We start from the raw sequence: 23,939 nt of genomic DNA, 5'->3' as shown, positions 1-23,939 counted from the left end.
TATTATTCTAACCTTAAGAAACAGATATGTGATATGTAGGATTACTTGTCCCTACGCTAAATTGTGCCCGAGTGCTATACTTTAAAAATTTATGGTGTAGCATTTTCAGTCTTTGTTTCTCCTGAATTTGTCATTATCTCTTATAGCTGCAATTAGCTAGCAGCTCTGTGTATTTATTATCAGCAGAAGAAAACAGGGCCAGCTGAAAATTTGTTTTTGAGCAATACTTTTATAACATAAAATACAAGCTTTTCTTAAAATTTATGAAGAAGGTTCATTAAGCCATGTGCCAGGTATATCATGCTTAGCTAATTTCTTTAGGAAAAAAACACTACTGCCAAATTAGGGATGTGTTTATTATATCTGTGCTCTCACTTTACCGCTAGCACCCATCAGTCTGTGTAAAGTAGAAAAGTTCTTCCTTAAAAGAAGAAAGGATATTCTGGAGTTTATAGACAGGATTGTAGAATGTCTAATAGAGGCAATTCTAAATTAGAACAGGCAATTCATATGTAACAAGTAAGGTTGTAACTTGTTTCTTTTGACTGGACCTTTGGCTTCATTCTTACTCTCTACTGAGTGACCTTTTCTAAACAGAAATATAATCATTCTCCATTAAAGTCTTTTTGTTGGTTTCTCATCACAAGAATTCCGTCCAGACTCCTCATCGCTGCATAGTGATCTCACCTGGTTCTTCCCTGACCACGTCTTCCTCCGCTTTCCCTGCCATTCACTATGCTTCAGCTCCATTCACCTCTTTCTGTTTTTCAAAGATAACAGGTTCCGTCCCTTCTCAGGCTTTTATCACTTGTTGTTTCTTTCTTTCATAGACCTTCAGGTGGGCCCTTTGCACTCTTAGCTCTGATGTCAGCCCCTCAGGACAGCCTTCCTTGACCAACTTCTTTAAAGCAGCTCCTCAACCCTACTCTAGTCATTCTCTGTCACTGCACACTGTTTTATCTCCTTCATGAGCCATGTTTGCTTATATATTTATTTTTGGTCATCCATCTCTAGAATTTAATATTCTTAAGGTCATTTTATTCACTGATTTGCTCCCAATGTCTACTGTGTTTGACATATAGTAGATGCTTAAAGAATAGTGATTTACTGGCAGTTTGGCCTCTAAGCCTAAAAAGGATAGTTGTCATGAATAAATCATCTTTGGCATTTTCTGTTTAATAGAAAACAATTGAAGATAGAAATATGAAGAATAAAAAGTCAACAAATAATAGAGCATCCAGTGCATCTGCCAGGTAATAAAGTTACCAATATTTGTCATTTATGGGCTTGCATTCTAGCAAAGCTAGTTTTAATTTAACTTTCATAAAGTAAATTTCATTTGGTGTTACTGTATTTTCTCTTTATTTCCATTTCATAAAATGAAAGTAGTTACTTCATGATAAAACCCCTTGGTTGATGATATTATTTGAAATAAAGTAATTTATAAAAAGTAAGTCTATTACTGATTGTTTTAGTGCCTGGAATGTTTATGCAATACCTTTGCTCTCCAGGATCGTCCTAGGAATATTTTTCTTCTTTCTTAATGTCAGGGATTAGGGATTCTTTGTGCTCCACACTGCTTCTGGAATAGAGCTTCTTTCTCCTACTTTTCCTGAGATAAGCAATATAAAATGATAATAAAGCTGAAGTCTAGGAATGATACTTATTCATTATCAAGTATCATTGTCTAACATGAGAAATTGTACTGAAAGCCTTCAGAATCTATGAACTAAGTAGGTTTATTAAAATGATTATCTATATAGTTTCATTCACACCAATGATAATGAATGCCTAACTCGTAAGTGCTAATCAAAAACCTTCTGAATCTTTAAAATTATCATTAGTCAGATTGTCATTAATCAAATAAAACAGAGCTAGCAAGCTTTTTTCTGTAAATGGCCAGTTAGTGCATATTTTAGGCTTTGTAGGTGATACAGTCTGTATTGGAAGTACTCATTTCTGCTGTTTTAACAGGAAAGCAGCCACAGGCAAAACTTAAGTGAATGATTACAGCTATGGTGCAATAAACTTTGTATACCAAAACCAAAGGCTGGCCAAATTTTCCCACCAATCCCTGACGTGGATAGTGCTATTCTTTCTAATTTTATATTTGGAATGCTTCATGTAACAAAATGATGAAAGAAAATATTAAAAGAATGATTATAACCTACTGTATTGTTTTTTCCATGTAACTTGAGAAGTGGTCCATATTTCTTAAAAAGTTTCTAATTACAAATATTTAAAAAGAGCAATCATTTTAAAGCTATATAACTTAAAGTTATAAAATTTAAATTATGTTGAAGGGGACATATTTAAGTTATGTCCCCTTCAACATAATTTAATATTCTTTGTATACTAAGACTGTACATTTTGCCTACATCATTTTCAAAGTAATTATAATTTGTTAAATTATAATGTAGTTTTCAATTTTTTTTTTTGAGATGGAGTCTCACTCTGTTGCTTAGGCTAGAGTACAGTGGCATGATCTCTGCTCACTGCAACCTCTGCCTCCTGGGCTCAAGCTATCCTCCCACCTCAGCCTCCAGGGTAGCTATGACTACAGGCATGTGCCACCACGCCAGCTAATTTTTTGTATTTTTGGTAGAGACAGAGTTTCACCATGTTGCTCAGGCTGGTCTGTAACTCCTGAGCTCAAGTCATCCACCCACTTTGGCCTTCCAAAGTGCTGGGATTACAGGTGTGAGCCATCATGCCTGGCCAGTTTTTAAATATTATACGTGCATATTCTAACAGATCTCTCTTCTACCAAATGCAATTGTAATATTTTGTCTTGATTCATTTGGATCTTTTCAGATTAATGACCTCTGAGTTTTTGAAGAAATCTAGTTCTAAAAGGAGAACTCCATCGACAACTACCTCTTCTCACTATTTAGGGACTTTAAAAGTCTTGGACCAAAAACCTTCACAGAAACAGAGCATAGAACCTGATAGAGCAGATAACATAAGGGCAGCTGTTTATCAGGTAAAAAAGGAAAATATTTTTAAGAGGAGAAGCATGATCACTTTCATAAGCCTACACTGTTTATAAAGAATAAAGTAATCCTGATAGAAAATGATGGTTTAATACTTAAATTTATTGAGTTTCCTTTTAATACATGAGTAATCATATTTTACTAAATTATTTGCTTCCACACTTTGCATAACTGATCATAGTTGTTTTTAAAGAAAGAATATACCATTGCAATTTATAGAAATACAGCACAAGCCAAAACATTGTAAAGTCTATATATGTTTTCATTTTTTTCTTCTTGAAGTTTATATGAACAAAAGGAGTTATTACGAACAAAGTTATTAAATTTTTTCTTTCCTGAGATGTTAGGCGTACATACAAAAAAGATTGTATTAATTTATTCACAATTCTAAAAGTCTTTTTTTGTCTTTTTTAAAGTAGAATAGTATACTTTAGAAAATTGTACGTTTGAATTTCAGAGAAAATGTTAATATAAAGAATTCTAATTCACTTAAGAAATTTTAAATATTATATAACCTTTTTCTTGTTCTCATAGGAGTGGTTAGAAAAGAAAAATGTATATTTACATGAAATGCACAGAATAAAAAGAATTGAAAGTGAAAACTTAAGGATCCAAAATGAACAGGTATTCTGACATATAGAAGTAAAAATGTTTTGGATTTTTATTTCAGTAAAATATCCCTGAATATATAACTTTCCTAAATCAGCTTTTTAAATGGCAAAATAACTTGTATATTAAAGAAATGATTTCTGGTTTTACTTCTGTTTCACTTTATACATTTTAATTTGATATAACTGTTTTACATGAAAACATTTTAATTTTGTATATGTATAGGATAGCTTTGTTCCTGCTGATTATGAAGTTATTATTGTTTATGAGCACCCAATTCACTTTTAAAAGTTGATTTCATTTAGAACTTAACTAAGAAGGCCAGGTACTGTGGCTCACGCCTGTAATCCCAGCACTTTGGGAGGCCAAGGCAGATGGGATTCCTTGAGGTCTGGAGTTCGACGCTAGCCTGGGCAATGTGGTGAAACCCCATCTCCACTAAAAATACAAAAATTAGCCAGAGATGGTGGTGGGCACCTGTAATCCCAGCTACTCAGGTGGCTGAGGTGGCAGGATCACTTGAACCCGGGAGGCAGAGTTTGCAGTTAGCTGAGATCGTGCCACTGTACTCCAGCCTAGGTGACAGAGACTGTCTCAAAAAAAAAAAAAAAGAAAGGCACGAGAAGATAAAGGATCATTAGACACTAGTTAGCCTTCAATTTTCCTCTTTTCTTTCTTGAATTTTATAAGTATCTTCAAGTCCAACCCCTACCTGAGCTCTTGATCTGTATCCTTTCCCATCTAATGGAGGTGAACTTTTGTTCCTGTCTCTTCTGTACTGAGTCTCTTCCTCTAACTCCTGCTTGTAATACGCTCAGTTATTTCTTATCTTCTAAAGTCAAACTTCTGGACAAAAACTCCAGTGTGCTGTTCAATACTAAAAATAGATTTAGAAGAAAAATGTTTTCCAAAGTGAACTGCACGATAATGCGTCAGTAGTGAAGGGAGCAGCCCTCCAGGGGGCGTGCCTGTCTATCTGTTAACCACATTCATAGCAGTATGTTGCTGTGGTCAAGTGCCATACCCCTTCTTGTTTGGTTTTCATAGCTCTGTGAGGTAGATAGTACTTTGGCTTCTAAATTATGTTACCCCAATATTAAGGTTTTGTGTCATTTAATATTGAACAATAAAGCAAACATAGAATATTATGGGATTAGATGGAAGGAAGTAAAATAATAACATAACTTGCTATATAGTGTCCAACCTATTTTTCAGTCGAGCACATACTTTCAACATTTGGAATACATTTGTGCAGTAAGAACTTTATGTTTTGATACTATTCAAAATTAAGATTTAAACCAAAAATCTGCATCTTACTGCATGGCTTGGCCAATTTGCCTTACTCTAACTTATTTTATAAGCCCATAACTTTACTGATTTTTTTTTCAAATATTTTATTATGAAAATTTTACTGTTATCACTTAGCCTATTACAGTTTATTTTGATATAATTTGTTTAGTACACTTTCAAAAATAATAGTTGACATCTTTCTCATTAATAGGTCAATATGTGATAAATGTTTTTAGAAAAGGACGTTTTAAAACCAATGAATAATTCAGATAACATTGTTTGTAAATTAACTTGTCTAAGCCATTCTAAATAAATTACCTACTTTGAAAGTTAATTTCTAAGTATAATGAATATCAGAGGACTAAAGATAAATGTATATGTGTATATTTATATCTAGCCATATTTGTGTCTATGTATATATACATATATATGTATATCACTCTATTATTTTTTCCAATGTAGAAAGAAGCTGCTAAAAGAGAAGAAGCATTAGCATCATTTGAGGCCTGGAAGGCTATGAAAGAAAAGGAAGCAAAGAAAATAGCTGCCAAAAAGAGGCTTGAAGAAAAAAACAAGAAGAAAACTGAAGAAGAAAATGCTGCGAGAAAAGGAGAAGCACTACAAGTATTTGAGAACTTTGCACATCTTAATTATTTTAAAACATTTGAAATCCAAATTAATGATTAACCATATTTTTATTTATTTTCAAATAGTCACAGTAAGAAAATTATTCTGAACTTTTTCAGGCTTTTGAAAAATGGAAAGAGAAAAAGATGGAATATCTTAAAGAGAAAAATAGAAAGGAGAGAGAATATGAAAGAGCAAAGAAACAGAAAGAGGAGGAAACTGTTGCCGAGAAAAAGAAAGATAATTTAACTGCTGTTGAGAAATGGTAATCCAAAATCATAAATATTTTGATATATTTTAAATTAGTAACACTTCAGGATTTTATAAAATTTATTTACTTGAAATTTAGTAATGCATTTCAATTTCATTACCGTCAAAGATGTACTAGGGAATCTTTATTATGTATTTTCCTTTAACTCTCCAGTGTTTTACACTATGCTCTATAGGAATGAAAAAAAGGAAGCTTTTTTCAAGCAAAAGGAAAAAGAAAAAATAAATGAGAAAAGAAAGGAAGAACTGAAAAGAGCTGAGAAAAAAGATAAAGATAAACAAGCTATTGATGAATATGAAAAATGGCTGGTAGGTATTATTTGTCAATGCACTTGTGTCTTTTTCATGTACCTTTTGTGTCTTTTCTGTCCCTAATTCTAATTCTGTTTGCTCCAGACCTACTGATCATTTCTGCCTGGAATCTGCTTTGTTGAGTTCAAGCTCTCCTCCTGCATATACCATATTTTCTTTGATTTAGTCATTTCTATTAATGTTTCTACTATTCCCTCAAACACCCAGGCTCAAAACTTGTTATAATCTTCTTCCTTACCTGCATCCCCACATTTACCATTTACTATTCATGCCCATTCTTCCTTTGCTGTGATTCTCACATCTAACATAGAAAGAAGACAAGTATACTATTGAGGGTACTACGTGGTGGAACTTGGTCATGACAAAAAGTAACACTGAATTTAATAGTGAGAAAATTCTTCCATCTTTTATTCTCTTTTGATATTTCTGATGACCTCAAGGAGAATCTCTTATTTAGGCATTTTTAATGAAAGAGAGCAGGTTTGAGGTTTAGAAGGAGCAATAGCTAGCTGAACCAGATATGTGTATATATTTGATTTCACTTTACTTATCTTTATAAAAGTTACTTTTTGTTGATGTCAAGCAAAATATTATTTTCCATTTTAGAATATCAATATAAATATGCATTTTGTCCATTTTTATATAAGTAATACATTACTATGAATAAATACTTTACATAAGTAGGTAACACATTCGTATGAATAGTTAACATATTCATGTGATTCAGCAACCAAAATTATAGTATTTTTGCACTAGAAGTCTATCCAGTCAGGTTTCCTATCAAACTTTAAAACAACTCATACCAATCAACTAAATCATCTAGGTTATTTTTGATTTGCATTTCTCTGGTTAGAATTGAGCTTGAATATCTTTTCATTTGTATACAGGCCATTTATCTATTATTTTCTCTGTAAATTGTCGTTTCATAGACTTTGCACACTTTTCTATTAGATTGTTTTTTTTTTCCTTACTGATTTCTAGAATCTTTTGTTTTGTACTAGGGAAATTAGCCTATCAGTTTTTATATGAGTTGCAAATACTTTCCCCCACTATATTGTTGATTTCCTGGCTTTCCTTATAGTATCTTATGCCATGAAGAATTTAAATTTTAGGTGTCAAATTTATGTCTTTTTTTTTTGGCTTTTGATTTTCAAGCATAGTTGAAAAGACCTCCACAATTTGAGGTTAAACAAAATTCTCTTATTTTTCTTCTAACAACTTTTTGACTTTAATATCTTAATGTTTTAACATTTGTTCTGTTTAGAATTTACCCTGCTACATGGTGGGAAATATGATTTCAACTTTAGTTTTTCCAAATATATCCTTTATAAAGTAGCCCATTTTTACCCATTGATTTGAGGTGCTGCTTCTATTATATGATACCTTCTCATATTTTCGGGTCTATTTCTTAACTTTCTGTTCCATTGGTCAGTCTCGTGATTCCAGTGCCACACTTCCATTATTAGGCTTGATATGTCTAAATATCTGCTTGGATTCATCTCCCTTTATAGTTCTTCTTTCACAGTCTTTCTGACCAGTCTTGTTTATTTATTTTTTCCATAAACTTAAGAATCAGCAGTAGTTAGAAAGGTACATGGAACCAAAATGAACTATTTAAAGATAGGATAAAAAGATAAAACAATAATAAACAAGAAACATGCCAGACCAACATAAAGAAAATTGTAGAACTCTCCTGAACAACACAAATGAAGACTTGAGAAAATGGATCAGAATTGCCCATGCACAGAAACACGTTTAACCTTATAACGATGTTATAAAGATGTCAGCTCTCCCTGAAGTAATTTAATGCAATCTTAACAAAAGCCAACAGGATTTACTCTGTGTGTTGACTTTAGTACTGCTATATGCTAATTTGATGCAGAGAAATAGTAATAAAATAAGGTAATCAAAATTGGTTCAATTTTGAATGAAAAAGGTAGTGTTTCATGATGATTTCCTTAAGTTAATCTGTTAAATAATGCTATGTTCTAAAAAAAATTTTAAAGTCCACTTATATTAAGAAGATGTACACTGACTGCTAGTATCAATTAGGGAAATTAAATGTAAACATTTGAGTTTTCCATTTTAATTCCATATCTTCATGAAAATGGAACAGAATTTCTTTAATAAGTCACATTTAGGTACACTATTTTTAATTATAGTACTTAATTACATTGTCATTCTCATCAGTCCTCTGAAGAACAAGAATTCCTCAAAGACCAAAGACAAAATGACATGTTTGATATCTAGTAAAATGTCTGCAAATATAGTACACCTATAAACACATAAACATACATGTTACAGATCAGTTCTCCTTCTTACCAAATTCTTATTGAAATTTGTTTGCAGATAGAATAGAAAAATTGCCCCTATATAGAAGTCTAATGACTTCAATTTTCATGGAAAACAACATCTCAAGCTTTTTATATACAAACTAGTTTGAACAGTAAGCATTTGGTGGGTAATTGCTTTAGGGGAAAGTTAATAGCCAAAGATGAGATAAGACTAAAATATTTTTCTTGCCAATTACCAGATTAATTCATCATTACCTTTAGTAAGAAAATGACCAAAAAGCTCAGTTTTCCACAGATAAATGTCAGAAGGACTTTTTAACAAGGTTCTTTTGATTACTATCAAGGTAACTGTTGATTCTTTTGATATCACAGTTAATATAATTGTCTGTTTGCTACCCTGGCTTTACAGCTCCCTGTAAGATGAAGCATATTTCCAGTTACTGTCCCCCCATGTTAAGTGAAATTGCAAAAAGAGATTTATTCAGTCAATTTCTGTGGACACAGTCTGGTCACTGCTTTTCTTCCGCCCAGCTAGATGGTCTGCCTCTCTCTAAAATATTAAAATGATTGAAGATGATCTAATTACAGCTTTGCTTTTCTCAATTAAAATTCTGAAAGGAAGTTTCCTCTTTGCCTTATTAGAAATATCAAGCAAACAAACATGCAAACATTCTTATGACATGGAATGAGGATATGGGTGTTAACATTGACAAAAAAAACAAACCTCCCACTTCACTTTGTTACATGTGAATGGAAATCTTGTACTGTATTGCCATATTATTCTTGTGGCATTTATATATATACTGATGAAAAGATGCATACATACCTAATCATTTTCCATAATGCCTCTCCTCCCAAGCCATCAACCTGCAGAGGCAGGTTTCACTAAGGGTTTTCCTGCTCCTTGAGGAATATGAGAAAAATACCAAGATGAAGAAACCACCAAACCTTATAGTGTTAGCAGAGACATAGAGGGACACCTGGTGCCCCTCTTCCATTTCTTGTCTCCTGCCTTCTGCCAAGCCTTAGTCACAATCCAAGTTGTAAGATGGAAAGTCCAGATCCTACTAATATTTCAAGTATACCTAGATAAATATTTAGATTTCATACTAATACGCAGATACTTAGTTATTTCTTTGACGGGAAGGACATGAAGGGAAATGAAATGATTCTCAAATTCATCTGTGGAATAAAAATATGGGATATAATATTTTGAGAATAATATGAAGTAGGACTATCCCTATCAAGCAATAAAATATAAATTTACCATTCCACTTCTGTGACTCATCATTATTTCTACTGTTCTGAATTGTTCCCATCATGTTCCAGGATACATAATCTTCCATAAAAATACACTCTCTGAACTCTGCATTTCCCTCTGTCTATGGGCCTACTTTTGTCTGCTTTTCTTTAAAGTGAAACATCTAGAAAGTATTGCTTATACTTCCTTAGTTCCTTATATCCTTTTCATTCACTTTCCACTTCAGTTTTGTCTTTGTCCTCATCACTACACCAAAATCACACTTTGAAAGTTACAGGTTTGCATTTAGACGGTCTATTGTGTGTTTCTGTCCCATTTCAGAATATCTCAGCATTCTACAGTGTTGATTTCCTCCTCCTGCAGCTGTCACCTCCTTTGGCTGTCATGCTTCCCTGGTGTTCCCCTCACTTCTCTGCCTGGCTTCTGTGTCATTCATTGAATTCTTTTACCTGAGTTCTGCATGTTAACATGGCCTGCCAAGCCCCGTATAATCTTAGTCCTCATCCATTTTTTTCTCACCTGGTGCCCCTCTTCCGTTTCTTGTCTCCTGCCTTCTGCCAAGCCTTAGTCACAATGGATATTTCTGTTTCCTCCCACAGCACAAATTTTTTTCCCACTCTCAGAGCCCTCACCACTACTGTTTGCTTTGCTTGCAAAGCTCTTCCCCGATATTTATCACGAGTGGCTTCTCTTATCCATCATGTAACACTTCAAAGGGACTTTCCCTGAGTCCATTTTTTGTTAAAAGTAAATACTCTTTTTTATTGCTTCTCATAGTTTTAAAACATGTTTCAGAGAAATTTACACAATTTGTAATTATCTGTTGTTTATTTTCTTGTTTGTTTCTGTCCATTTTGAAAGTTCCTTGGGGGACAGGGACCATATCTGTGTGTTGGGATTTTAAAAAATTATTTTTATTTGCAAATGACACATAAAAAGTGCACATATTTATGGAATACAGTATGATGTTTCCATCTGCATTGTATACATTGTGTAACAATCAGAAATGACTCACAAAGGTAGGCAAAATGTTTGATGCAAAGATATCATTAATATTTATTATAGGAAAGTACACAAATTACTAAAAATTAAAGGCAAATACCATACATTTAAATGGGCCAAATAATTGAGCAGAAAATTTACAAAAGGCTAAATAAATGTTTGAAAATGTGCTCAAGTTCAATAATAAAGAAACATGAGGCAGAATTTTTAACTATTTGTAAAAAATTTGAAGTATCTCATACTGTCATGACATACTGAAACTTTGCACCCAGTAAGTTTACTTCTGAGAATTTGTTCTCATGAAGTCACCACCAACTTATAATAGTTACTATATTTGAGTTATAATTGTAGGTCTTTTTTTCTATTTTATACAATTCTTTTTTAATGTTTTCACTTTTAAAGTTTAAAAATTAAGTGATATTAATACCTGTACTTGCAAATTGGCAATGTTTACTATTTTTTTCTTGTTTCCATTTTTTGTTTGTTTATTTTTTTGAGACAGGGTCTCACTCTGTTGCCCAGGCTGGAGTGCAGTGGTGCAATCTTGGCTCACTGCAACCTCCACCTCCCAGGCTCAAGCAATCCTCCCATCTCAGCCTCCTAAGTAGCTGGGACTATAGGCATGCACCACCACACCTGGCTAATTTTTGTGTTGTTTTGTAGAGATGATGTTTTACCATGTTTCCCAGGCTGGTCTCGAACTCCCAGGCTCAAACAATCCACCCACCTTAGTCTCCTAAAGTGCTGGGATTACTGGCATGAGCCACCATGCCTGGTCCTACCTGTTATTTCTCTATGATCTGTTAAACTAGGAAGTGATATATAAATATCCTATAATGGATTATTTTGTCCTTCAGCAAGCAACCTGATTTGAAAATAATAATCATATATGTACATAAATTTATAGTGTTCTATCTTCTCTTTAGGAAAATAAGGAAAGACAAGAAAGAATTGAACGAAAACAGAAGAAACGTCATTCCTTTCTTGAAAGTGAGGCACTTCCTCCGTGGAGCCCTCCAAGCAGAACTGTGTTCGCAAAAGTGTTTTGATAATTCTAGTTCTTACATTATTTAGTTATTTATCGGTTTGCCAATATTAGCCATAGATTTAAAACCATTCAATTATTTATAGTTAGAGGAATATATTTTAATTAAATGCCAGACACTCCTGCTGACAATGAAAGAGATACTTTGGAGTGTAATCAGTGAAACCATTTTTTTGAACTGTAGATAAACTGCCTCAAATGAAGATCTAATAATCAGATTGTTTTTACCATTAAGATACATAAGATTTTATCATGTCCTGATAATTCTTATACTGGAGTGATTCATGATCTTTTTCATTAAGCTCTGTATGTTATTTAAGTATATTTAATTCCAGTAATAAAAAGGAAATCATCTAGGTGCCATAATGATAGAAATTATTCCTTTTGTGGATGATTGTGAATCTAGATTCAGGTTTTTAAATGAATGGTCGCTGGGAAGAGCGCATATATTATTCCTTCTGAAACTGATGTTTAGCTCAAAGCAGTTGCATTTGTACTGTGCCAGTTAGAATTTTCATCAGTTGAGGCAGTAGTTCAGTAGAACTCTAATCATCAAGGCTTTTTATTTAAGAATTTTGCCTTATGTTTTAATATGAGTGTACTTTATCTGTTCCAGGCTTATGTGACAATCATAGGCACTTTATAATGCGTCCACCTCTGAAATTTTTCTTTCTGAATTCTATCTCACTTTATTATTTCACTGATACCAAAAGACATCAATGTCACAGTAGTGATATACTTATGTATTAGTTATGGAAATTCCACAGGAGTTCGAGGTCATTATCACTATAATTATTTTCCAGACTAAAGCCATAAAGGTGATTTAGGCAATTATTGTCATCTTAGCTAGTCCAGTTTTATAGCTTATATTCAGCAGACAGCTGTATGGGAAGGTAAATATGTTGACAATGTCCACAAAGCCTTTATTTATTAATTTATTTGATCTCTGCATGTCCTTGTAGTAACTGGTCTCATACTTGACCTGGTCATCTGGTTTAAGACAGACCAAGTGTATGCTCATGGAGTTGAAATGCATTAGTCAATAGTGCAATGCGGAGATGACGGATGACAATACACAGTTCCTATTTATTGAGCATCTAATATATAATCTCTACTGGATCTTTACAAATGTATTTAACATCTTTACAACAACTTTTCAGGGTAGGTGTTACTGGCTTCATCTTACATATAAAAATACTGACGCTCAGATAAACCAAGTAACTTACCATCCATCTGGAGTGTGCCTGAATTGAGATCAAACAGGATTCAGTATGTCTGACTGAATCTGCCTCCTTCTGAAATCTCTATGCTCTTTTTCACACTTCTCTGTAGCCTCAGAGACTGCTAAGTTCTGTCAAGACCTCTGCATAATATCAACGTTACAAACACGTTGTAACTTTTAGAGCCTAAAATCATGTATTGTTATCCAAAGGTGATCTTTCTCTACAGAAATAGCTGCTTGTTCTTAGACATGGTGGAGGTCATTAAATCTATAAAGTGAGATAAAAATCCGTAAGATTTCATGAGTTACTCAGGCATCTTATAACTACTATCAGAATATCAGAAAACTCAGCAAGTTATGTGACAAAGGCTTTGAGATGGTCACTCCAGACATTTCACATACTGAGCGTCAGCCTTCTTGCTGCAGTGCATGTGCAAGATAAGATGTCATAGGCAGCTTTGTAAGATTGTATCAGTGCTATAGACAATTAAGAGAAATTTCATAGATAAAACTAGAACCCTTTCTATATGGCCAGAACTGTAATACTTTATGAAATTGATCTGATTATCAGCAATATGTAGTATCAGTGTGGAATTTAGGACCTCTCTTACTCATTCCTGTGTCCCCCATAGTACCAAAAAGAGTGCCTGCCAAAATAGATTAAGTGTTTATTGTATTAGCTGTTTAGAGCTAAAAAGATATTTACAAATTCCAGGGAAGTAAAAGGAAAAAAATTGAAAAAGGTACAGCTACTTTTGGGGATGTGAGATCGTGAATGTGTATCTTATAGATTTCACATTATTTATTTACTTTCCAATTATTTTCTTCTACATTATCATATTTAGTGGCTAACCGTTATTACCTCTTAGGTTGTTGTGAGAACTGAGTTAATTAATGTAAAGTATTTGACACATAATAAGGACTTAAATGTTCATTGTTGTCATTATTGATTTATTACCATGAGCCCTACATTTCCCCATTTCATGAGTGTGAGAACATTAACATAGATAGGGTTGATAATGGTTATTTGACATTACACATTTTTAGCAAGAAGAAATTTCTGTCTTGCTGGCCAGTCCAGGCTGTAACACTCAAAAATAAAATATAGAAAGATGCCTTGTATTAGGGCCTTCCTAAAAAGAAAGCTAAGTAAGTATTAATTTCTTAGGATTGCTTCTGAGGTAGGATGAGGTGTTTGCATAGACCCAACAAGTCATTCACTTCAAATTTTTTTTGTCTTACTATGATAAATAACATATTATTTCCTGTTTACAGCAACCTGCACTGAAATTAACTAGTTGAATAAAATCACCTCTTCTAGCACAAATAAAGCTGAGTTTGGGGAGGTGGGTGAAAATACAGTACTGTTGTTTACTTCCTAAGATCCAAGGGAGAGAATCAAGCTTGGTAATATTCTCTTGAATATACATTTACCTATTTAAAAGGTATGATTTTCCTATATTTCCTTAGGAAGTATGTCATGTCAATATAGATATTTACTCATTAGGTTTACATTAATTTGTATTATAAGGGAATGTTTAATTCAAATTAAGGACATTAAAAGTACATAGACTTTCCTATAAAAGTTCCAGTTTTATAAATTGCGTTGATCACTTAAAGAATGCAGAGATCTCAAAGTAAAGAAAACATTTTATGAATATTTTAAAACATTACTTAAAACAAGTTTCCTTAGAAAGCACATTTGTGGATAAATTTAAATATTAATACTAAATAATAAAGTAGTATACAGAATTTAAGTTTCATAATAATGAAGAAAGTGGTAATGCTATGTAACTTAAAAGATGCAATATGGCATTTTAGATCAAGAGGTTAAAGTTTTCTTAATGAAAGAAAGTAACTATTTATGGGATAAAAATATTCCAGTGGTTTGTATTTGCTTCATACTTCAAAAATGTTAGTCCATTTATTGTTTAAAGTTGTCCACAGTCTTATGTTCCTTAGAGTTATAGAACTATGCCTCTGAAAGGGGTTTTAATACTTTAATAAACCTGGCCTAAACTGTTTTATTTCTAAGTTGAAGAAACTGATTGTCAAGTACTTTGACTTGTCCAATCTCATACAACTAACTATGGTACCTCTAGAGTTAGATCTCGGTATCAGGTGTCCCAGTTGTATTCTGCTCACCATTCCACAATTTCGATACTGATAAAACTTTCACACTAACTTTTGAACTGTGGTTATTATTCATTTAGTTGGTTCATGTCCTCTTATTTATCTCCTTACTCCTCCACTGCCGCCTTCATAACTGTCCACCAGATCAAAGCTATTTGGGTACCTACACTTTAAAGTGAGGGGAAATAATGAAGTTTCTTAAATCCTGTGTCATGGACTAAGATACAATAAAGAAAAGGAATTTCACAAAGTAGGGGAAATTACATGTTAGTTATAATCATTCCCAAGAATAAACTAGTAAAAGAAACTTAGATTTCCCTAATTTAATCTTGACTCCGATTTCGATAGTGCTATATAAAAAGGTATTTAAACCCATATGCTTCCTTTTACATAAAAGAAAGATATCAACTTTCCTAGTTTGCATTTACACTGGCTAATAGGATAATAAAATGCTGTGTAAATGTTAAACTGGAAGTTTCTCTGAGTTATTTTTACTTTAAAATTTCATGTGATTATGCCATTTTGAATATGTATATTACATGTAATTGTATAATGTTAACTTGGGTAGGCAAAATTCTTGGTATTGAATTTAGGATGTTTAAAAAATTATTAAGAAGATATTAATGTGTGCTTTTTGATAGCATATTTTCATGTAATGTTTAATGTATTAAAATCAACCATTCAAGATTTATTTTATTGGGTGACACTATTGACTGTGTTCCAAAATGCCCAAAGTGTTAGGAAATGTGGTGTGAGTTTTATTTGTGGGCTAAGGATGAAATAATCATATTATGCTAATATACCTTTTATTATAAATGACTAAAAATTTGGATATAAAACTGATGTTTTACTACACAAATTACAGAGAGAGATAATATAATTATATAATTATTAAATAATTAGAAAATGCAAATAAGCGAAAGTCGCCCATGTTCCCAGTTCTCATCTCCCAAAGATAATTATAACTAACATATTATTTTGTACTCTTCCCGTTAATTAGTTTCTAGTGTACTTTCTCCTGTAGCAGAAATTAAGCTGAGAAAAAAGGGATAGTTCCTCCCTCTTCTTTCTGTCTCCCACTCTCTTTCCTGTGCTATCTGTGTGTATATACAAATATGTATGCATATATATATAATGTACATAATATATATAAAATACAAATACTAATGTGCATATGTGCATATTTTCAAACATACACATATTTTTTATTATTTGAAATAAGAAAGAGATCAGACTACATATTTGGTAGCCAGATTTTTTTCACTCAGTGATATATCATGAACATATTTCCATGCTAATATAATTTTCTAATAATTTTAGATGCTGTAACTACAATTTAATTGTTAATGGGCAATTTGTTGCTTTACAGATGGTAAATTATATGATAAATATGATCATTATTCTTGTAGCCAATATCATTATTAGAAATGATGGACCGCATTAAAGCTATAAAATTAAATAAGAATTTATAAATGTAAGGAGTTATTCAGACATCTTGTATCTAGTGTTACAATATCAGAAAACTCAGCAGGTTATATGACATGTACACTTTGAGATAGTCACTCAGAAGTTTTCACATACAGGATTAACCTTGCTGTAGTGCATGTGCAAGATTAAAAAAGATGTCATGGGTCACTTTGTAATGTCATATCATTGCTGTTGATAAATAAAGGAAATGTTATAAATAAAACTAGATGCCTTTTTATATTTCCAGAACTATAAGACATAGAAGGTGAGTTGTTTAATGGGTATAGAATTTCAGTTTTTGCAGGGTGAAGAGAGTTCTGGAGAGCACTTGCACATCAGTGAGAATGTATGTAGCACTACTGAACCCTACACTTAAAAATGGTTAAGATGGTAAATTTTACATATATTTGGCCACAGTTTCAAAACCTCAAAGCAATAATAATAATGCTTACTTACTTGCTCATATAAGAAAGATATAGAGAAGACTTCTCCCCTGATTATAGAGTGTCTTTTGTTTGGTCTGACTGGACCAACTTGCTCATCTCAGATGAGTCATCATTGATTGAATTACAGTTGCCAGGAGAATGTCAGATGCTGAAGGACTTAAACCTGGATTGAATACTGAGTAAGAAAGCAACCGTTCAGGTAAATCACCTAGTAACTCTTCATTTCAGATTTTGTTCTTGAACCTGCTTTATTTTTGACATAAGCTTTAGGGTTCTTGTTATGCTTTTAAAACCAACTCATATTATGATTTCTGGGAGACTTGTAGTAACCATACACAATAATGGAATCCATTCACTTGAAGTAGATATGATGAAATGAATCCCCATCTAGAGGTTAATTGAGTTCAGTTATATTTCTGTATGCATGGCCATATAACCTTTAAAAATAACTCCATGGTGTTCATGGATCCCCTTTGAGGAAAGTCTACTGTGATTCCCACCCATCCCACACACAGTGTAACTTACTCTTCTCTACCCTATTTCCCTACCCTAAATGACTGTTATTGAAGGCCACACCTTTTAAAGTGTATGCGTCTATTTTCCAACTTAAATGAGAGCTTTATGAGGACAGGAACTATATTTTCCGCATTTTGACATTTCTAGTTTATCAGCTGGTTCTGGATAATCTTTGGCTGATAGAATAGTAAGTTAAAAGTAAAATATAAAAATAGTGCATCAATATGGCCAGGTGTGGTGGCTTACACCTGTAATTCCAGCATTTTGGGAGGCCTAGGCAGGCGTTCACCTAAGGTCGGGAGTTGGAGACCAGCCTGACCAACATGGAGAGACTCCGTCTCTACTAAAAATACAAAATTAGCCGGGTGTGGTGGCACATGCGTGTAATCCCAGCTATTAGGGAGGCGGAGGCAAGGAGAATCGCTTGAGCCTGGGAGGTGGAGGTTGTGGTGAGCCAAGATCGTGCCATTGCACTCCAGCCTGGGCAACAAGAGCGAAACTCCGTCTCAAAAAAAAAAATAGTGCATGAATGTTTGTAATGCTTGTATATTATACATGTGAACAGGACTTTACAGTTAAAATTTTAGAAATTTTATGAGTATTAAAATGGAATTAAATTATGAGTATTATAACTTACAGATAGAAATTTTACTTAAATATTACATTAATTTTTCAGTTTCAACAAAATAATCCTCTAAATGAAAAACCGCATATGTGTGTATCATTGCATTAAGTTGGGAAAGAAAATAAGCTCACCTATATTCTAATATTTACAATTAAGTAGATTAAGCCTTATCCAGAGCACTATTTTTTTTTCTGTCTTGGTGTCCTTCCTGTGGCAATATTAAATTAAAAAAAAAAAGAAACAAGCCCAGGGTTTACCGGTTCATGCAGTCTAAAAAATGAATCCCAGATAGAACTATCTTTTGAATTGAGCTGTAATTCAGATATGCCCAAGCGTGGATGCTGAAGTCAAGGTCTACAGTGATGCTTCAATCCTGGTGAACGGATTGCATGGTTGCTTGTGGCTACTTTTTTCTAATTTTTACTTTAGGGGCCCTTCCCACACCCTGAGCTATTTTTCTTAAAACATGAATTTGTTTCTAACACCAGATTTTTCATTTTAACAGACACAATTAAAAGAAATATTTGACTTTTTTCTGATTCTACCACCAGAAAAATAATTGTAAGTGTGTTGATAAATGTGTAAGGACAAATGACCTCAGTATTGAAGAGGCAAAATGGAGGGGCAAAGGTGATGATGAACTGGGGATACAGAGCCTACCTCTTCCTCAATAACAGCCAATAGTTGCCTTGACAGAATTTGTATTTTAAAATATCAGTGTCCATGTCAACTAAACAAACAAAACTCTTAAAGTGAACACTGCAAGGTCCAAATGAAACAGATCCGCAAGCCTTCCTGGTTATGTTTTCTTCCCCAGAAATTTCCAACTGGTGTGCTGAAGCACATACATGAACTAAAGTGCACTGATATACTACAAATGCTGTGGGGGGGTTCCTGTCAGGGAGTTACAGAAGCTCGGGACAGAGCCCCAGTTGAGTTTTTCCCCTCTGGCTCAAACTGCTTCATATAGGCTTCTAGGAGGGTGCCATATGGAGACTCAGGCTAACTGGTGTTCCATTTTGTACTTGCAGGTTACTACAAAGTGAGGGACGTGGGCAGTCATTGCTCTACCTCGGCCATGAAGTTCCTCAATCATATGGAATCCATTTCAGTAGCCGGCTGTGGAGTAGGCTGCTTCCCATGGATAGGAGCCTGTGGGCTGCTGGAGGGGTTCATTTCTCAGATGCCCAAAAAACTTCACTGTAGGGGATCAGTCAGTGTGGTTGGAAAAATTACAGGAAATAGACACAGACCTTCTTGGAAGGCCAGGGGGTTTGCATAGCTTCAGTCAAAGATTTGGCTGAAGGCAGCCAGATTCTTTTTTCAGGAGCCAAAGAGCTTAGGTCACAGACACAAAGGAATATAAGGGAGTTTATCTAAATAGCTTGTTTACTCATGTGGTCCTAAGACTAACCTTTGATCATTCACAGGCAGGATGGCTCTCTCGGGGGAGACTGACTAGTTTTATTATCCACGGGTGTGTTGACTCAAAGCCTTTGTCATTAATCTGTGCTGAATAAATGCCCACAGGGCCAGCTAGTCAAGGTGTGGGGCTGCCACAACTCTTTCTGTGCGTGGCCCGGCACACTAGCTGCTCTTTCACTGAATAATCAGTGTCTGAGTACGTTATTCATCTGTTGTGCATCACTATGGTGGCCAGCCTAATGGCCAGACTAATAAAAGCTGGGTGGTGCCTGGAGGCTACATGGAGTCTCCTGGAGGGTACAGTTCTCTATCTTCAAGTATATACTGCCTTTCATAGTTTGTGTGAGCTTTTAGTGGCATCCAAACTAGCTGCAGGTGACTGCACTATCCATTCCAACCATGGAAGTGCCATTCATCAAACCAGAACTCCATGATTATCTTGATACACTATATTTCACAAAATGTTCAACATGATTTGGTTTGCTTTGTCACATGAAAGCTTAGTATTTTAATTGTTAATGAAAGAAAAGAATGCTGCTTACTGAAATATGATCCAATGGTAAGGATTTGATGATGCAGTATATGTTTTCAAAAATTGTATTATCTATTTATGCTAACAAAATGTTTGGTCTCTAAGGGTTTGATGAGATAATCTTTATATGTCTTGATCAGGATTGCATGTGGACATCTCAACTATAAAACCTGATATTAAAAAGTCACACAACCAGTTAGTCCATTTTCACACTGCCGTAAAGATAGTACCTGTGACTGGGTAATTTATAAACAAAAGAGGTTTAATTGACTCACAGTTCCACATGGCTGGGGAGGCCTCAGGAAACTTACAATCATGGTGGAAGGTGAAGGGCAAGCAAGGCGCATCTTACATAGTGGAGTAGAGAAAGAGAGAGCAGGGGAAATGCCAGATATATCAAACAAACATCTCGTGAGAACTCTTTCACTGTTATAATAACAGCATGGGGGAAACTGCCCCCATGATCCAATCACTTCCCACCAGGACCCTCCCTCAACACGAGATTACAACTTGAGATGAAATTTGGGTGGGGACACAGAGCCAAACCATATCATTTCTGCCTCTGGCCCTTCCCAAATCTCATGTCCTTTTCACATTTCAAAACCAATCATGCCTTCCCAACAAACAGTCCCTCCCACCTATGAGCCTGTAAAATCAAAAGCAAGTTAGTTACTTCCAAGATACAATGGCATACAGGCACTGGGTAAATGTTCCTATTCCAAATAGGAGAAGTTGGCCAAAACAAAGAGGCCACATGCCCCATGCAAGTCCAAAACCCAGAAGGGCAATCATTAAAGCTTAAAGCTCTGAAATGATCTGCTTTAACTCCATGTCTCACATCCAAGGTACTCTGATGGAAGGTGTGGGCTTTCACAGACTTGGGCAGCTCTGCCCTTGTGGATCTTGAGGATACAGCTGCAGCTGCTTTCATGAGCTGGCATTGAGTGTCTGTGGTTTCTCCAGGCACCTGGTGCAAGCTGTCAGGGGACCTACCATTCTGGGGTCTGGAGAATGGTGACCCTCTTTTCTCACAGCTCCACTAGGCAGAGTCCCAGTAGGAACTCTTTAGGGGTGCCAACCCCACATATCCCCTCTGCACTGCCCTAGCAGAGGTTCTCCGTGAGGGTTGCACACCTGCAGCAGACTTCTGCCTGGACATCCAGGTGTTTCCTACATTCTCTGAAATCTAGGCAGAGGCTCCCAAACCTCAACTCTTGTCTTCTGAGACTGCGTAATTTATAAACAACAGAGGTTTAATTGACTCGCAGTTCCGCATGACTGGGATGGTCTCAGGAAACTTACAATCATGACAGTAGGTGAAGGAGAAGCAAGCATCTTCTTCACAGGCAGCAGGAGAGAGAGAGAGCATGCAGGGGAAACTTCCACTTTTAAAACCATCAGATATCATGGGAACGCCTTCATTATCATGAGAACAGCAGGGGGGAACCACCCCCTTGATTCAATCAGCTCCCACCAGGTCTCTCCCTCAACATGTGGGGATTAGAATTTGAGATGAGATTTGGGTGGGGAAACAGAGCCAAATCATATCACCCATTATACATTTTCAAACACCTTATTGTGACATTTGATACAGGTTTATTATTTTCTAATAATTTTAAATTTTACTTTTATGTAAAGAAAAGGCAATTGTGTTAACCAAGCCTGATATAGGCATTCTTAAAACATTCAGGGTAATCAATAATAACAATTTTTTTTCTGATACCTTATGACAAATATTGGGAACTAGCTCTACCATTCCCAGATAATCAGGTAACTCATGTCTCAGAGTACATAACCAAAGCTGTGACTCTTTCCAGAACAAAGAAGATCTGTCCAGGTCATTATCTTCTCCATGCTAGTTATAAAGGTGGTTGGCAACATTTTCAATGATATCTTCTTTTGTTAAAAGAAGAGAAAATGTTTAATCTCCCTGGGTAGCGGGCAAGTTTAAGAAATATTCCAAAGACAGTCCAGGTGCAGTGGCTCGTGCCTGTAATCCTAGCACTTTGGGAGGCCGAGGCAGGTGGATTACCTGAGGTCAGGAGTTCAAGACCAGCCTGGTCAACTAAAATACAAAAATTAGCTGGGTGTGGTGGCACACGCCTGTAATCCCAGCTACTTGGGAGGCTGAGGCAGGAGAATTGCTTGAACCCAGGAGGCAGAGGCTGCAGTGAGCAGAGATTGTGTCACTGCACTCCAGTCTGGGTGACAGAGCAACACTCTGTCTTGCAAAAAAAAAAAAAAAAAAAAAATTCCAAGGACAGCAAAAATATGTAGTTTTTTGTGAGATATAGGAATGATTTTGGTCAGAGTAATGATTATCTATTATATGGAAGCCCAGTAAATAGATTGGATATGTCAAGTGCTAGTCTCAGTACTGAGTATACATAAATGGAAAAAACAAAGATCCTGTGCTCATGTAATTTATTTTCATAGGGAAGAGAAACACTGACCAGATAAACAAATATATATGTAATGTAATGTTCACTGATTAAAAGTACAAAAACCTCTAAGCAGGGTATGAGGATAGAGTGATAGAAGCTGTTACATAGGATTATCAGAAGTTTGTCTAAAGAACACTGAGATAAACCTAAAAAGAGTGAATGAGCAAACCATGTGAATACCTAGAGAATACCCATGTGAATTTGACCTGTGGGACCTCATAAGGCATGGCACAGACTTGGATTTCATTTTAAGTCTCACGTGTAAAATTGGAGAGTGAATAGCAGTGACTGCACAAGATCGTATAACATAGATATTTTCCTAAGTAGACAATAGACTTTAGGGAACAAGGGTGAAGAGTTTAAGAGCTGTTGCAGTTGTTCAGAAAAAAGATGAGAGTAGTTGCACAGGATGCCAAGTCATCAAATTTCAGTTGTGTTTTGAGGGAGAAACTACAAGATGTGTTGGATGAGGCTGTGGAAAAAAATAGAATCAGGGATGGCACTGAGCAACAGAATGAATGCTGGTACCATTTATTGAAATGGAGAACACTGGGAAATCAAGACTGGAAAGGAAAACAAAGAATTCTGGAAAAGTTAATTTCAAAAGAAGGTATCATGTAGCTAGTTTGGATATTCAAATCAAGGGACAAAACTCCAGAAATGTAAATTTGGGAGTCATCAGCATACAGATGGGATTAGATGGGATCATCTAGATAGTAGGTATAGATTAAGAAGAAAAGGGGGTCCCTGGCCAGGTGGGGTGGCTCACGCCTGTAATCCCAACCCTTGGGAGGTCAAGGCAGGTGGATTGCTTGAGTTCAGGAGTTATAGACCAGCCTGGGCAACCTCGGGAGACCCTGTCTCTATGAAAAAACACAAAAAATTAGCTGGGTGTGGTGGTGCACACCTGTAGTCCCAGCTACTCGGGAGGCTGAGGTGGGAGAATCACTTGAGCCAGAGGAGGTTGAGGCTGCAGTGAGCAGTGATTGCGTCACTGCATTCCAGCCTGGGCAACAGAGAGACCCTGTGTCAAAAAAGAAAAAAAAAAATGCTGGGCATGGTGCCTCATGCCTGTAATCTCAGCATTTTGGGAGGCTGAGGCAGATGGATCACTTGAAGTCAGGAGTTCTACAACAGCCTGGCCAGTATGGTGAAACCCCTTCTCTACTAAAAATATAAAAAAATCAGCTGGGCGTGCTGGCTGTAGTCCCAGCTACTCAGGTGGCTGGGGCAGGAGAATCACTTGAACCTGGGAGGCAGAGGTTGCAGTGAGCTGAGATCGCACCACTGCACTCCAGCCTGGGTCTCGCAGTGAGACTCTGCCTAAAAAAAAAAAAAAAAGAAGAAAGAGAAAGAAAAAAGAAAAGGGGTCCCAGACTGAACCCTAGGGTAACCCAACATTTAGAGGTCAGAAAGATGAAGGGAC

At 35.3% G+C, this 23,939-nt stretch overlaps 1 protein-coding gene and 1 long non-coding RNA gene across 9 annotated transcripts in view; one reads left to right on the top strand and one right to left on the bottom strand.

The window, feature by feature from the left end:
• The window catches only part of MAP9 (microtubule associated protein 9), a 39,260-nt gene extending 19,444 nt beyond the window's left edge, over window positions 1-19,816 (top strand). For 6 of the 8 annotated variants that reach the window (XM_054554624.2, XM_002815240.6, XM_063723699.1 and 3 more), the window contains exons 8-14: window positions 1,183-1,253; window positions 2,815-2,983; window positions 3,528-3,617; window positions 5,355-5,516; window positions 5,639-5,784; window positions 5,966-6,098; window positions 11,585-12,057. In XM_054554624.2, coding sequence (XP_054410599.1) covers window positions 1,183-1,253; window positions 2,815-2,983; window positions 3,528-3,617; window positions 5,355-5,516; window positions 5,639-5,784; window positions 5,966-6,098; window positions 11,585-11,707 — 894 coding nt within the window. In that variant the 3' untranslated portion in view covers window positions 11,708-12,057. Of the gene's footprint in view, window positions 1-1,182; window positions 1,254-2,814; window positions 2,984-3,527; window positions 3,618-5,354; window positions 5,517-5,638; window positions 5,785-5,965; window positions 6,099-11,584; window positions 12,058-17,098; window positions 18,033-19,143 lie in introns of those variants that run through there. The other 2 variants (XM_063723697.1, XM_063723698.1) reach the window with 2 other exon arrangements.
• The window catches only part of LOC103890528 (uncharacterized), a 53,144-nt gene continuing 30,703 nt past the window's right edge, over window positions 1,499-23,939 (bottom strand). Inside the window, exons 2-3 of the long non-coding RNA XR_654855.2 lie at window positions 4,315-4,479; window positions 1,499-1,612 (exon numbers count right to left, since the gene is read on the bottom strand). This is a non-coding gene — a long non-coding RNA (uncharacterized LOC103890528). The remainder of the gene's footprint in view (window positions 1,613-4,314; window positions 4,480-23,939) is intronic.

Source organism: Pongo abelii, chromosome 3 (assembly GCF_028885655.2).
Source record: "Pongo abelii isolate AG06213 chromosome 3, NHGRI_mPonAbe1-v2.0_pri, whole genome shotgun sequence".
In the NCBI taxonomy this organism is placed as follows: domain Eukaryota; kingdom Metazoa; phylum Chordata; class Mammalia; order Primates; family Hominidae; genus Pongo; species Pongo abelii.
The sequence above is the reverse complement of the archived record's forward strand: the minus strand, read 5'-3'. Positions and strand labels throughout refer to the sequence as shown.